At 44.0% G+C, this 16,861-nt stretch overlaps 1 protein-coding gene across 1 annotated transcript in view; it reads left to right on the forward strand.

Moving 5' to 3' along the window:
• Nucleotides 1-14,475, forward strand: part of TBX5 (T-box transcription factor 5) — a 46,342-nt gene extending 31,867 nt beyond the window's left edge. Inside the window, exons 8-9 of the mRNA XM_067550158.1 lie at nt 2,336-2,562; nt 12,527-14,475. Coding sequence (XP_067406259.1) covers nt 2,336-2,562; nt 12,527-13,107 — 808 coding nt within the window. The 3' untranslated portion in view covers nt 13,108-14,475. The remainder of the gene's footprint in view (nt 1-2,335; nt 2,563-12,526) is intronic.
• Nucleotides 14,476-16,861: the final 2,386 nt, after the last annotated feature.

The following is a 16,861-nucleotide window of genomic DNA, read 5'->3' on the forward strand; positions in this document are numbered from 1 at the left end:
GGGAAATGCGAGAGGGAGTTAAAGTGTAATCGCCCCTTCAGCCTGGCTCCTCTGAGAGAGGATAGAGAACTGCTGTAGCATGGGGAGCCAGGCTGCCAGCGGGCTGAGAACATTACTCCTTGCTAGTCTGTGATGGGATGATCTCTTTAAAATTAGTCACATGCGTAATCAGCAGGTGGCCTCCCATTGAGAGGAGTCTCTCACAGGATGCAGGCAAATCAGGTGCTGGCCGAGTGCTCAGAGTCTGGAGGATCCATCTTGTCGTGTAACTAATGAACAGAGTTCTGGTTTACACTTTATATCCGTGGTCTCACTCTGGTTCTTGGAGTACAGAGGTTGCAGCATATACACGAGGCGAACACTCTGGACTGCTGACTGGGCTGGAAAGGCCAACATAACTTGGAGGCCATGGAGTGGGGGCTGAGCTTCATGATGTTTGGGGGCCATGGCCCTCTGCCCCATCCCAAAGGCAAAACCCCTCCCCTGACAAGAGCATAGGGCAGAACCCACACGGGTTAATGCCCCTGGGTATGGAAGGCGCATCTCCAAGCCCCTGGCAACACAAAACTGCCATTGGCTTGTCTGGGAGTGATCCGTGCTGCAAGATCGGGCGATCCCACTCCCTTTTCCCTCTTTCTCTTCCTGTACAGCCTGGGTCCCGGGCGTGTGAGACAGGCCTCTGCCTTCAAGCTTTTCAGGCCCCTACTTGCCTTTCTGGGAGCAGCACCAGGGCTTTCTGAGGGGAAGGGACCCCACCTTTGCAGTGCTCTCTGCGTGGCAGACAACCAGAGCCCAGATTGTGGCAGGCTCCAGGGCACGACGCTAGACACATTTATTTGGCTTTGAGCTCTCGGTTGACTTTTTTCTCCCCATGACAGCATGGCTGCTAATGTTTCTGGCAGCAGCAGAGGCAGTGGTTTGGATGAACGCTGCCTGCTGTGGGGAGTTTTATATAATTGGCTTTGTTAAGTTTTGTAAATAAGCTCCTTGTTGCCACAGTGATGGGTTCTCTCGAAGGGGCCTGATCCTGCATTCTTTCAGGGCTCCATCCTGCAATCAGGATTGCCTTTCCCCACACAAGATATCCCACTGATGTCCCAGGTCCTACTGATGTGTTTGCAGGATCGGGCCCATACTCCAGCTCACAGACAGTAGTCAGATGAGTAATCTCCATATGCACATCAAAGGTGGATACAGCAGTGGATAGGCCAACTGAAGACCTATTTTCTATTCTGGGTTCTGCTGCTTACCTGCTGTGTGAACTTGAATAATTCGCATCGCCTCTCCACGCCTCAGTTTCCCCCTTGCATTCTTTGTCTGCCCTGTCTATTTAGATTGTAAACTCTTTGGGCCAGGGACTGCCTCTCAGGTTGTGGCAATTAATGCATCCTGTGCCTTTCCAGACAGAACAATGGGGCCCTGATCTTGATTGAAGCCTTTGGATGTTGCTGTAACACAAGTAATAGAGTGGGCGCGGCTGAACTCAGTGGGCCTGATCAGTTTCTCTGACGGCAATAACCAGGCCTACCCACATTTCTAAAGTGTTTTGCGAACCATGGATGAAAATTGCTATACGGCCTTGTGTACCATGAGGTTTTTAGTTAGTAGTATAGCTACAATGATGCTTCAGACCAGGTTAGCTGCAGGGAAGTGAGTCATAGTTTACACTGGAGCAGTATCAATGATTAATTGGCAATGAAAGAGGTGCTGGGGTTCAAGCAAGTTTTCTACACTTAGAACTGGTGCAGCAAGCCCAGAAGTACCGGAGCTATGAACTGCCAAGCCCGGAGGTTCTGGCAAGCCCTGGCACAAATTAAACACTGTGCAGTACGTCTACACTGCGGGTTTGTATTGGTTTAGCTACACTGGTACTGTGCCCCCAATGTGGCCAAGGCCTAAATGTTCATCTAGATTATTTATAATTGATTATTTATTTATGGTAGCACCATTGTATGCTGGGTGCTTTCTAGAGACACTGCTCTGCGATCACAATCTGAGGACAGACAAACTGATGGAGGCTGGGGACAAGGAATGGAAATAGCAATAGGCAAGTGATATATAATTTATATCCAAGTCAGCTTGATTCAGCGTAAGCAGCATGGCAGAAGTAGGTCTGGTTATTATTAGACATGTATAATAGCAGTCACAGTGGTAGAGGTACACGTTTAAAGAGACCTAGGGGGAAGAAAAATATAAGCTGTGCTATGATCCCCTGTAAAGTATTATACTGATAAAGCATGAGTAGGACGTAGATTCTTGGGAAGATGGTTCTATTGGAAGTTGGAACAAATGGATGACACTAACGTGCTGCATTTTTTTTACCTGTGTTTTTCAGTAAAGAGTACCCAGTGGTTCCTAGGAGCACGGTGAGACAAAAAGTGGCCTCTAATCACAGCCCTTTCAGTGGGGAGACCAGGGTTCTCTCTGCCTCCTCCAACCTAGCATCCCAGTATCAGTGCGAGAATGGGGTGTCTAGCACCTCCCAGGACCTGCTACCACCTGCCAACCCGTACCCGATCTCCCAGGAGCACAGCCAGATCTACCACTGCACCAAGAGAAAAGGTCAGGCACTGGCAACTTCCCCTCATCTATTTTATTGTTTGCCCATGCAAAAATGGAGGTTAAACCCATTTTGCGTTCCTCACAAATACCTGATTTCCCCAGCCATGGTTTAAAGTTAAGTCCTTCGGATGGGCAAAGATTTGTTATCCTGGGTCAGTATTGCGTGCATTACGTGCATTGGGCCAGATCCTCAGATGTTGTAAATCCCTGCAGTTCCACCGGCTGAGAAGTATAAACAGTCTTGGTTCAGCTTCATTCCAAAAGAGCAGCTCAGATGAAACACAGAGGTGGCAACACAGTGAAGTTGAATCCACATCCAGAAAGATAACTAGTGACTGAGATAAAGATGACTTATCAGTCTCTATAGCCTCTGAGAAGGTCTAAGGGTTAATCTAAACATGCAAATACCTAGATATTCTGGGTTTAAGGTGGTGTTTGATGAATACAGTCTTATATTTGGGTGAAATTCACCCCATGCAGACAGCAGGCATGGGGCCTATGCTCTTTTTAAGTCTTTGGTCCAGTGAATAGGGAACTGGGCTGGGAGTCAGAAGGCCTGAGTTCTTTGCTACTGACTGTGGCGTTGCAGATGAATCTGTGAACCCCGTGTTCAGACTGAGGAGCAATTAGAGGCATGAGTAATCCTGCTAACTTCAATAGGATGGCTTTAGTGAGTAACTGCTCACCAGCCGGAGTAAGGTGTATGCAGTCAGTCCCCATGGGAGTAGTCTTTGCTCTCTGAAATCAGTGGGAGGAAAAACTTGCGAGATTGGATCATAGAGGCATGCCAGAGGGAGAAATAGAGTGACTCCCCTAGGACTGATTCCCCAGGCATAAGGGTGTTATAGGTCATTTTAGCAGCATTATGATAATGCCTAAAGGGTCCAACTGAGATCACCCACCTTTCTAGCTGCTGTATATACACGCAGTAAGAGATGGTGAATGCCCTGAGCATCTTACAGTCTAAACAGAGGTGAAGTGACATTCAGCAAGTCAGGGGAGGAGTGAGGAACAGAACCCAGGACTCCTGCAGCACAAGTCAGCACCCGTCCAGTTGACCCCCCTACTTGAGAGCTAGACTCTACCCCTACAGCTCGTTCAGTGCAGAAAGCTGCCACCCTTTTCTCCCCTTAGTTTGAATCCTGCCTCCAGTTCATCCGAGCTCCGCTCCATTGAACAACTAGCTTAACCTTTGCAGGCCCTCTCCCCCCCATGCTCTTTTTTTAAAACAAGAAATCCTGAACGACAACAAACACTCCCGGCAATCTTTGACTGCTGCGTGTCCTGGCAACACAAAGCAATTCATCATCTGCCTCCACACTGTAAAGTGATAAGGAATCAACAGAGGTTTCCTTCCAGTTTTGGGATACCCGCTAAGTGGTGTCTCCATGGGTGGTTTCCCTCAATTCCCCAATTATCTCACTTCCTCTTATTGTCACAGAAGAGACGATATCTCCTCAGCAATAAGTTCATCAGCCGCTTTCGGTGTGCATGGCCCTGTGAAAATGCAGGGGACTGGCAAAGGGAGCCTTCGTCTGTGCCGTTGATGTCTCCTCGCTATCTTTCCAATGGCCTCAGTGGGACAAGCAGTTAAGGGTCTTTTATCAAAGTCACCAAATACTTTAATCAAAGAGTGGCAGCGTCCTGTCAGATACCACTGGCTTCTTCCGTGAGCCCAGAACTGTACGTCTCAGGAGCCTGAATCTCTGCCTTCTCTTCTGTGCTTTCCCCCCATGCATCTAATAAATCGAAAACAGCCACCACGGCTTAAAGAGAAGAAACAAGAAGTTAATGGGAAACAGAGAGCTATACATAGCTGCCAAGTGGCTCTTTGCAAAGTGAGATTAATTAAAAAGAAAAGTAACGAAGGATGAGCAAACCAGTTGGGATAAATCAGAACCTGATACGAGCTTTCACCTGAATCTCAGACTGCATTTGTCACATGTCACTTTCCTCTAACACTGAAACAAGGAACTTTATTAGACTAAGGAAAACAGTATTACTCCAACATACACTCTCTCTCTCTCTCTGCTTCACTGTAGAACTTTATCCTACAGCCTTTCCCAGTTCCTCCTCCTCCTCCTGGCTTCATGTGACAGTTGTACAGACACACAGCACATCATCTCACGCCTTTCCCTCTCCCCTCTCCTCCCACTTTATTTTCTTTATAAATAACTTTTAATGAGCTTTAATACTTAACAAAAATATAAACTCCCCGGCTTCATTATTAAGGCAGTTCTGCTCAGCTTCTGGCCTTTCTCCAGTTGATTTACTTGGATCATCAAACCCCCAGAGGCGTTAACTCCTGGACATTAGTCTCAGCAAGAATATCTCCTTTCAGCAAGTCGGTGCTGGGGGTACCATTGCTATAGGGATCTCAGGACGATTCAGCTGGATTCAGAACTAGCTGAAGATGCTGCCTGTATCTTTTCGTGCTAAATACTTTGACCAATCTCTACCGTGAAGGCTGTTAGGGTATAACTGCAACAGCTAATCATGTCCAGTTTTCTTTTTCTCCCTTATCCATTTTTATCAGGACAGGTCTCTTGATTTAGGCTTGTGGAAGTTTTGGTCTGTATGCCAAAGACTACAGGGGAAATCCTGAGGCATCTCCCAGCCTCTCAGCCACTTGCTAGGGCAAAGATTTGCCTCTATAGTTGGTAGAACTGTTCTTATCTGTTGAGCAAAGATGGGCTTACTCTGGTGACTGCTACGGGGCTTCCTCTGTAGGTGAGCAGAAGGGCTAACATAGGACACTATTGCTGTAGAATTCTCTTAACAATCTATACTTGTCAGAGTCCATACTAAGTCCTTGTGCTTGTGGGTGAAGTACTAGGAAGAAATCATTTTTTACCCCAAAAACTCGGACTTCAGAGCTAACAATCTGGGCCCCATTGAGAGAGACAATTTCTTTCAGCATGCAAAAATGAGAAAAGATGCCTTTTCATGTTCCTATGGCCCATTGACCTGTGCGTCTATTGATAAATAACGAGAGTCCTGTAACACTTTAAAGACTAACAAATTTCTGCAGGCATAAGCTTTTGTGGGCTTCAACCCACTTCATCAGATGTATGAACTAGAAATCAGATAGGGGGTATATATACACATTCAAGGGTAAGAAACAACAATGGGGAGGGTAGGTGTAAACAAAGTCCATTTAGTTAGAGTAGATGAGGCCTATTCACAACCATTGATTAGAAGGTGAGAATGTGTGAACAGTGACAATTACTTCTCGTAGTGAGAGAACCATTCCAAGTCCCTATTCAGACTCAGTTATAGAATTTCTACACATTTTGAAAAATAACCAGTGGTTCCCAGATACGTATGTCCCTTTTTGTCACACAGGTCAAGTGCTGTTTGTTTCCAAGCCCTTCTGGGTAATGTGGGTACAAAGGGTTCTTTGACTTGTGCTTTTTTTGGTCATGCCGTGATTCCATCTTGTTATTTAGCACCTGCCCTACTCTGGGCTTCCACACCAACGTTTGGACTATCCCCTAGCGTTTTGTGAGGTCCCTTGGGGACCCTTTCTAATACAGCAGCCTGCAAAGTCTGCAGGACTAGAGTACGTGTGCCACAGATGATCAGAATTTCAGCTTTGAAGAGTTCTCCTCTTATTCCATAGGACTCACCTGCTGAATGAGGGTGCCCTGAGAAGTGATGTTCTGACTGGTCATCCATACAAAACTGGATACAGTTTGTAGTTGTTTATCAGTGCTAATAGTTCTGTCTTGCAGTGGTGAGTCTGACAGACCACTCAAAATGATACCTTCATGAGCTTCGATATCATACCGAGCCCCTAGAAAATCTGGGTGATCAATGGTGATATTAAATATGTTGCCAGCCACAACTAGGGGCTGTGTTTGGGCAATATTCGGAATAGGTCCAAATCTTAAAAAATATAGGGCATGACTAGGTTTATACCGCTTTTAATGGCGTGAGTGGCTTGCAGTCTGTTATAAGCTCAATATAGATAAGACCCTGCAAATATCTTGTGGCCCTCTTGCATGCACATACGCTCGACAAACATTCTTTCTAGTCGGGCATGCTCAATCTCAGCATCTGAAATTCATCTGGAATAATATGCTTCAGGCTTCCAGTCATCTTGGTGTAACTGAGACCTTTGTTGTTTGTGTCTTCTGAAACTGCCGTAGACGTGAAAACCTCATAAAATGGCAGTACTAGAGATGAGATCAACAGAGTCTTTAGTTACTTCAGTGCATTCCTGTGCTGTATCCACACCATGTCGGTTTAAAGAAGTGCATAAAGAGAACGGCTTTCAGATGACAGGTTAGCTCCACATTTTTTTGCTCCAGATTGTTGCACCAGTGAACTTGGAGACGATATCTTCCATGGAGGGGGGACTATGACCTTCTCTCCTTAATGTTTCATTAAGCCTCATTAGGGCTGCACCGAGATGCACTCATTTTTCTCATAACCGGCACCATTAGGGCACACACCTCTGTCGATTCAGTACTGCACTGTTTACACAATTCTTTTCCATCCTACCCATTTCTTCCTCCAACTTTGGGAAGCAGCAGGACTGGTGTCCTCTCTGCATACTGGACAAATAAGATACAGCAGAATCCACACAAGTTCTCAGATGTCAACAGAATCTGCACAAGTTCTCCTTCAAGGCCTTCTTTTGCCATACACCATCCCAGCGTCTATGAGTATTAGAAGGCCCAACTCAATGTCTCTTGTTCAGTATAAGGGGTTATTTACGGTTATCCTATTAATGCTAAAGGTACCACATGCATATTCCCTGCCAATTTATCTGTCTCCATAGGATATCAACCCTACACCCTGGGATGCTCCAACTTTGGACTTTCTCCTTCAGAGTTTCTGTACAAGTTACAGCCATCTCTGTCTCTGAATCTATTTTAAGTATTGCCGATCTTGAAATCGTTGGACCAATGGAGCAATGCTGATTTATACCAACAGAGCAACTGGCCCTAAGTCCATTCATGAGTCCTGCCTTTGGACCCGCTTCCCATGATACAGGCATCATTCACCCTTGCTAAAGCAGTTTTTAAAATGGCTCTTCCCTTTTCCTAACAGGAATGTTTGTCTTTGCTACATTTCATTGGCCTTATAAATTTTGGCTTGTTATACACACCCAGCAAGGTAAACTAGATTGGGTAGAATGATAATAATAAAAAGCATACAAGCCTTCAACAGAAACTCAAACGGAACCTACCAGCATTTTTTTAAGCCTGATGAATGTGGACAAACTTTTTCTTCTGAACAAAAACAGGGCTCAATTCTTCATTGCTTTGAAGCTAGTGGACTGGATCCTCATTGACTTGAAAGGAGTAACCCTGATTTACATCAGCTGAGCATCTGACTCACAAGATACAAGACCGTTCATATAGTTTACATTTTTGTACCTGATTCTGGATGGGACTAGTGGTAGAAATGTGCAAATTCTATTGAAAAAGCTGTTCTTGTGGTATTTATGACCCAGCTGGAAGTCGTAAATACCAAAAATCTTGGGTCCAATTATGCTCAAATCCTTTAAAGAAAAGAAGCACCAAATTCCTTGTGAGGAAGCCAGGTCTCATGAAATTTCCAGCTAATTTAGCAGTCTCCCTTTTCCTTGGATGCTTTTCCAAGAAGCTTTGCCCAAACTTTGGCTGCTTCTCCACACTCAGCAGAACCTTCAGTCCTGTTAAGTTTGCCCATCATAATAGACTGATCTTGTGAGATGGCCAGCATCCTCAGCTCCCCGTGATGGCAGTCAGAAGTCAGGGTGCTCAGTACCTTGCAGGACTGGGCTTTATGAGCATGAATACATTAGAAAGCTATCAGGTTATTAACATCAAGGAAAAATCACACAAAGACCAGTTCCTCAGCTGATGTAAATCTTGACCGTTGAAGACAATGGTCAAGATTATCTGCTATGTTCAGTTTAGACTGGGACGTGGCGGAGCAGTCTGGAATAGGGTTATGGTCCTAGGATTCTCTGTCCTGGCCCCAGAACTGTTTAGAGCTGTCTGGGGATTGCTCTAAACTACATTAGATAGCAGAGGCTTCTTAGGAACCATTTGCCAGCGTGGATTTGCTGGAGTGCTTCCTGCTGCCCTTTCCCACCCTTGATATGCTCATTCCCACTCCTGACATGCCCCCTGTGCCGTCAGGCTGTAGGGAAAAGGCACAGGAATCTGTTCTGTCAGCTGTAGGCCTGCTGGGGACTCCATGCCAGGGGAGCTCTGGGAAGCATGGAAAGGGAGCAGAGCGGACCAGAGAATCTGGCCCGATGGAACTTTGCTAGTTTACACGTGCTGAGGAACTGGCCTCTGGTCTGCCCAATGCTCTCTATTTTCAAGATGAACCTGGCATTTTTCTCCTTACCAAAGCAATTGTTCAGAGAATGAATACGGATGGGAGTTGGGAAGATGGACCAAAGGGCAGGCTGAGGGCAGTTAGGGTCAACTTGAATCTACCAGTGACTATAGAGTTCTTTTTTGAGGGCTGGTGTCAGATGTTGGGGGAAATTAAAGTGTGGAAATAGAGAGCCTATTCCACAGCTGGGGTCAAGCAGCATAGTGCCGAAAAAAACAGTTTACATCAGCCAGTCTAAATCAGCTGAGAATCTGACCTAGAGTGTTCTGATTTTACAAAATGAACGTCAGGTTTCTTTTTTCTCCGCACCTGACAATAAATCTGGAAAAGGATCTATAACTTGGAGAGGTTTGTCTGGTTATACTGTGGCAGGGAGAAGAATGTTCTGACTAAATGGAAAAATCAACAACCCCGGGTTGTAACTCAAGCAAATTCTTAGCACAATGGAAAAACGCTAAGTTCAACTATTTTTTTTAAAAGGAAAATAAACAGTAAAACCCAGGGCTGGTGTTTCCCAGTGCCAGCAGAGCATGGCTGGGGCTGTGATACAGCTTACTGCTGAAAAATGTATTAGCAGAACAATGCTTCATTTTACAAGACGTTTCTCAGACCCAGTCTTCTTATTCAGTAGTGGCTCTTGGATCCAGAATTTTGAAATATTCAGGAGAATATTCTAAATCCACCTCCTGAGATAGGCCCAGATTCAGCAAAGTACAAAGCATGTGCTTAACCTTAAATTTGTGCTTAAATCTCATTGACTTCAAAAGGACTTATATTTAAGTGCTTTGCTGCATTAGCGTAAACTATCTATATCTGTATCTATTACTAGAGATTCAGGTTTCTGCTGTTTGCTTAAAATGTAGATTTGAGTGTTGTAACATGGGTTCGCAGTCCTCCAGAAATGAATTTGGCTCCGAATACATGAATTTGGATAGGCAGGCAATTGTATACAAAGTTGAGGAGCCCAATTTTCAAAGCAGTGTGCTGTGGGCAAGCAAACTCTAAAAGTGTGTTTCACTGTTGCACCACCAAGATCCTATTTTTGCATGTTTTCCTCATTTCCCCGTTTTCCTCTGTGGGCTGGGCACTGCCGGAAGAGTACATCCACCACAATGTAGTGTGGCGAGGGACTCCATTGATGCACTGTGGTGGCCCAGCAAGAAAAGAGATCATGGCGCATTATGGGAGATGTAGTCTGACAGTCAGCACATGCAAGTGATATGTTTCCCAGGCACCCAGGACGCATGGGGATTTTTGCAGGCACAATATATGCAGACACATATTTTGGTGGATCCTTGCATCTTTGCATTTTCACTCTTCACTACAGCTTGTCTGAAAATGTCCATTCCTGTCCCTTCCCACCCCACATCTCCATGAAAATTTTGACATTTTTTGGGGGAAAAAATCAAACCCCAAAATTTTTAGGCTAAAACTGAACATTTTTATTTGAAAAAATGCTGCTGTGGTACGTAATGGGAGTTGTGGTTTGAGCGCCTCATGCTCTGATTCTCCTCTGTGGAATGGGATATCAGGCCAGATTACATCTCCCATGATGCACCAGGGTCTCCCCCTCCTGTTGGGCCATTGCAGTGAATCAAGGGTGTCCCTGGCCACTCTGCATCATGGGAAATGTAGTCTTGCTGCATAACTCAACCCATAGTGGAAAATGGAGACATGAGGAACACAAATTACAACTCCTGTGAGGCACTGTGATGACAATTCCAAATAGAATTTTTTCAATTTTGAGCCAAAAGCTGAAAATTTTTCTATTTTGTTGAGTTTCATTTTTCAATGAGAAGTCAATTTTTTGTGTGTGAAAAGCAGACACTTTTCACAAACAAATTTTTGACAGAAAACTGGATTTCTAATAAGCTATTTACATGTAAAGTGTTTGACCAGCCTTCATTTTTACATCCTTCTCTGAAAACTCAGCCTCAGATGTCCACTTTTCTAGACTTTATTTAAAGAATGGTGAGTTCTCCATCACTTGAATTCTTTAATTCAAGAATGGATGTCTTTCCAAAAGAGATGCTATAGCTCAACCATAAGTTATGGGCTTGATGCATCAATTAGTAAAGTTCTATGACCTATATTAAGTAGAAGTCAGGCTAGAACATAGTCTAGATCATCATAATTGTCCCTTCTGGCGTTAAAAACTACGTGGGAAATCTTCTTTCATTGAAGGCAATGGGAGTTTTGCCACTGGTTTCATTGGAGTCAGGGTTTCACTCTATGACGAAATACGTATTTATTTATTTAGTATTCCTCCTTGAGATCTGCACCTCGGCTGTTTCTCTCATTCCTCTTGCTGCTATGAACTCAACCACTGATGCTGCAGAAACCAAAGACAGCCCTAGAAAATCTTTTTATGGGTTAGTGGTGAAAGCTGCTTTTGTTTTCATCACACTTGATTTAGGGGTATAAACCCTGAAATTAGATGTCTGCACTCTGGAACCACTAACATAATCCCAGAGAGGATTTATGGTGAACATCAGATTTATAGATGAAGTATAACATTACGTATTGTTTGAATTACAATAGCACCCAGAGGTCCCAGCTATGATCAGAAATCCATTGTGCTAGGCACTGTACATACACATAACAAGAGACAGTCTCTGGAGCAAAGGGCTTGCAGTCTAAACAGAGAAGACAGAGAAAAATTGGGAGGAAAAACAGAGGCACAGATGTGCCATGGCATGCCAAAGGTCACACAAGGGGTCAGTGGCAGAGCCAAGATAATACAACCCAGGTCTCCCAGGCCCAGGCTAATGAACTATCCATTGGACCATACTATCTGTCATCACATACCTACACGTAAACTTGGACCCTAACAATGAAAATTTTAAATTGCTACTGTCAATTTCCCGTGTTTATTTCTAAAGGATTTCCCTGAGACTATGGTTAAGGTGTACTGTAAGCACGTCATGCAGAAAACCTAGCATAGCAACGAATTTTGTTACGTTTTGCTAAATTCTGCCCTCCCTGTTTCCTTGTAGCCTCTTTTCCTTTCTAGAATATAAAGTAGGGATCTGGGAGGTCTGGAGACCTGGACCCAAATGCCATTCTTGGTTTCACCAATGTAAATCCAGATCAGCTTCATGGAATGGCTCCAGCTTTACACCAGTGCAGCTGAGAGCAGAATTGGATCTAGCCCTGTGTAACCATGGGCAAGTCACCTCTCTGTGCCTCAGTTTTCCCTCTGAAAAAATGGGGATGATGATGATACTGAGGCTATGTCTTCACTGAAGGCGGCAAATTCACCACCGTCAGATCTTTTTCTCTGGATCGACTGAGTGGTCAGTGAAGAGCTGCTCAGTCGATCCAGAAATCGACATATCAAGACCACCTGCACAAGTAGCGTAGTGCTGTGTCGACAGGAACATGGTTCCCATCGGCACAGTGCAGTGAAGATGGTGCGCAGAAGAGAAGCAGAGAAGTCGACAGGAGTTACGCAAGTTTTTTGCATAGCTTGCGTAACTCCGGTCGACTGCTGCCGAATCTCCAGAGGTAAGTGAAGACAAGCCCTGACTCACCTTCGCAAAGCACTTTAAGATCTAGGATAGGAGGCTCACCATAGGGCAAAATGTTCTTGTTTGTTACTAAGCATTTTATTTCTCAGCAGATGAGGAATGTTCCACCACTGAGCATCCATATAAGAAACCCTACATGGAAACGTCACCAGCAGACGAGGATCCCTTCTACAGGTCCAGTTACTCCCAGCAGCAAGGACTGAATACCTCGTACAGGACTGAATCTGCCCAGCGCCAAGCGTGTATGTATGCCAGCTCTGCTCCCTCCACAGACCCCGTTCCCAGCCTGGAAGACATCAGCTGTAACACGTGGCCTACCGTGCCGTCTTACAGCAGTTGCACAGTGACTGCCATGCAGCCTATGGACAGGTTACCCTACCAACATTTCTCTGCCCATTTCACCTCTGGTCCTCTTATGCCCCGTCTCACGGGTGTGGCCAATCACACATCACCACAAATAGGGGACACACACAGCATGTTCCAGCACCAAACGTCGGTCTCTCACCAGCCCATCGTCCGGCAATGTGGTCCTCAAACAGGCATCCAATCTCCTCCCAGCATACAGCCGGCAGAATTCCTTTATTCCCATGGGGTGCCCAGAACCCTTTCCCCTCACCAGTACCACTCTGTTCATGGGGTGGGCATGGTGCCAGAGTGGAGTGAGAACAGCTAACAAGGCAGTAAGGGGAATGCAAGAAATCTAGCCATGAAAAATTGAAAACAAAGAAACAAAAAAAGAGTATTTTGCAAGACTCCTTTAACCGAATGTTCACAGTGAGCACTTGAGAGATGGACACGGATCTGATCAGCTGTTTGAAACCACAGATTAAATAGCAACCATCCTCATTGTGACTTTTTTCTATTGTTTTGTTCCAAAAGGAAAAAGATCGACAAACCAGCACACTTCCCATGCCTCCATTCCCCTCTCCAGACACATTGGCATAAAATTTGTGCCCTCATTCCTTCTGTTCTTCTGGTTTTCAGGTGAACACACAACTCCTGCTGCCTTTCTTGACACAATCAGAGTGCTTGAATGAAAACAGCTAGGATGCTACTTTTTTTTTTTTGATGTTGACATTGTTATATAATAAATAATAATATAATATATATATATTCTTGCGATTATCTCAAAAAGACACTGTCCGTTTTTACGGAGGCCTAAAAAGGGTGGATTTCAGAGTGTGTGCTATTTTTTTTTTAAACAAAAACAAATGACACTCCCACAAATCAGAGAAATAGGTATCTACCTCTGCCATGTGTTGTTTCATGATTGCAATTACTCACTGCATTGTGCTATGTTCAAATATAAATGCGACACGCCTGAAATTTGTCTCCAAAAGAAGCAGTCTAGTAAAATAATTTCCTTGCCATGCTGGGCTCTGTATTTCTCTCTTTCTCCTTCCTTTCACATCTCTTTTTCTTCCTTTTCAACCAACTGTCCTATGTCCTGGGATACTTTGAAAACTTGAAACCCAGGTTGGTATTTGGGAGAACTCTTAACAGCAGCAAAAAGTAAGGCCTTGAGCCAACCAGGGAGTTGCAGACAGCAAAAGAAATGAAAACACCTGCGTTCTTAAAGAATGGTGAAAATGTTAATTTGTAAAATCATCTCTTTCTTTTCCGTTTTTATTTTTCTTCCTCTATCAAAGGAAGCAAAGCAAAGAAAAAAAAAAACACGATTCCACATGTGTTAAATGAGACACTGAACAAAGCATGTTTAAAAAGTGCAGCGAACAGCGGGGTGGTAAGGAAGTAAAAACTTCTATTGCAGGGTTCTTCAGATGTAATATTTTACTGGTACTATTTATTTATAAACGGGAGTTCTAATAAGTAATAACAGGTAATAAAACCAGCAAAGCAGCTGGTTGAGAGTTTTTTATTTTATTGATACTCGAATTCAAGTATGGTTTCTTTTTTTTTTTTTACAAACTGTGCTACTTATATATATATATATATATATATATTAATTAAAAGTGACCCTAATTAAGAGAACAGGGTATACGTGATTATGAAGGGGAGTGAGGATGTGGGTGAATGTGTGAGAGTGTTGGTGTGTATGTGGGAGTGTCTATAGAAATGTGACCACATCTATGTTGCTAAGAAAAAAAATACTTACCTAACTATTCTTACCATACTCTTGTGTGCCAATTTATTTCTAATAAATACCACGTGCGATGAAGTACACAGTACCCAGATACCCATTTTTCTGTTCTTTCTAGCAAATGTCCACAAACTAAATTATTATTCTTTATTTGTATTATGCTATTGTCTATAGGCTCTGAAAGAGATAGTGACCTCATTTTGCTGCACATACCTATCGTAAAAGACACTCCTTGCCCCAACGAGCCTACAGTCTAAACAGGCAAAGGGTGGGACAAAGGAAATAGTATCATCCCCATTTTACAGATGGGAAACCGAGGCACAGAGAGGTTAAGCAACTTGTACTGGGTCACAAGGGGAGCCTGAGGTTTAGCCAGGAATTTAACTCAGTGCTTTCAAGTTCCATTTCTATGTCTGAAGCACAAATCCATGCTTCCTTCCAACATATAAAAGGAGTTTTAATAACAGGCGATATTTGGTTTAATAGTCTTCTATTTTACTTATCCTTCTTCATGTTCTTCCCTCTTCCCATTCAAGATCCAACCTAAAATCTGTCCTTCGCTGCAGACTGGTGGAGGGCCAGTGATGGACAGCCTTCAAGAGCTCTAGATTCCACCAGCTTAGTTTTGCAAATAGTCTACTGAAGTCAACGAGATTAGTCCTGGAATAAGGTGCTGCTGCTCAACATCAGTTGGCAGAATTTGGCTCAGTGAGGTTTATTAGGCTGTAGCGTGGTCTCACTAAAGACGTGGTAGAAGTGCCATCTCTTGGACAATTTAAAGTGAGCTGGGAACTAGCACTAGAAAATATATTGTAAGGAGCAAACCAGCATTGCCTCCCCCAATCGGGATGGACTGAGATGACCTAAAAGTTCTTCTCCATCTCTAATTTATATGGGTCCGATTCTGCCCCTATTAATAAGAGTGGAAAAGCTCCCTTTACCTTCAATGGCAGAAGGCCCACTGATCCTGTAACTTCCTGGAAAAGAACTTGAACTGGATTTCTGTATTCACCTGGAACGAACTCCCAATGATTCTCCTTCCTAGACCTCAGTCCTGTAGTTGCACCTGTCTGAGTACTTTTTACTCACTTTGGAAAAAATTTATCCATGCAGAGAGGGACAAAACAAGCTCTCTTGATCACGTACACCTTATTCTGAGCGCTTGAGTGGGATTTAAAGTTATATACAAAGGTGTTTGCTGGTCCTTTTCATAGCAGTGAATCCACCCACGGGAATTACTCCATTTTTACATGACTTCATAAAACCTGTGCTAGTCCTCCAGAATGCTCAGCATTTAGATAATCCAAGATTAATTACTAAGTACATTGCATTCTGGTTTAGGGAACAAAAATTATGATATATTTATCCTTCATTTCCATTGTATTTTCCAATGTTATTGTCTCACCACTAAACATGTAAGCACCTTAACATTATATGGCAATTTACGTGTAATTAAATGGCCAACAGTTACCATATAAGTAAAGAGGATTTACAAGAAATTTGCACCATGCATCTTAAAGAGCATTAGGGAAAATAAACCCATGTTGGTAAATTATTACTCAAGTTTCAGAAGAGACCTCTTAGGCTTTTGACTTGATTAATTTCCTTCCTTGTTTTGCCTATCTTTGTTTTCCTTAATGGAAAAAACTGAAGCTCTTTCCTGGATTGTTGGAGGTTGAGACAGAGTTGGCGACAGTGCCTTATATTTTATTTATGTGAATTATGGTAGCTCCCAGAGGGCACAATCAAAATCATGGCCTGCCTGTGCTAGGTGCTGTACAAACACACAGAGAGAGAGAGAGAGAGAGCTTCTGCTCCAGGGCGCTTGCAATATAAATGGACAAGACAAAGGTGGGACAGGAAAGAAGAGGTGACTTGGCTTGTTCAAGGGCACACAGGTCCTTCCTAGATCAAGATCCAAGAAGGTATCTCAGATCTGCTGGCTCTTGGTGCAATACCCCATCCTTAAGGAAAAGTGGCTAGATTAACAAAGGGGATGGAGCATTTCAATGTCTAACTCCTAGGTGCCCTGCTGCCCAGTGGAATTCAGGTCCCCGAGTTAGGTGCCCATGCCCCTTTGCTAAGAAAGGGATTCCCAGAAGCCACAAGCTGTGCCGAGAGCCACTTAAGCCAGCCAGGAGTGAAATGCAGATGAAAGGGGCAGGTGCACCTAACTCCCATTGATCTAGGCTTCAGACGCCTGACCGCTAGGCCAGAAGAAAGTGCGTACCTCCACCATGAACCCCTTTTCCTGGAGTTAGCTGCCTCAGCCAGGTCAACCCTTTCTTGCAAAACCATCAGAGCGACCCCTCCCCATTATAAGCAA

The sequence above is a fragment of the Emydura macquarii genome, unplaced genomic scaffold, assembly GCF_026122565.2.
Source record: "Emydura macquarii macquarii isolate MOO-44397 ecotype Brisbane River unplaced genomic scaffold, CSIRO-AGI_Emac_v2 contig_1254, whole genome shotgun sequence".
In the NCBI taxonomy this organism is placed as follows: Eukaryota; Metazoa; Chordata; order Testudines; family Chelidae; genus Emydura; species Emydura macquarii.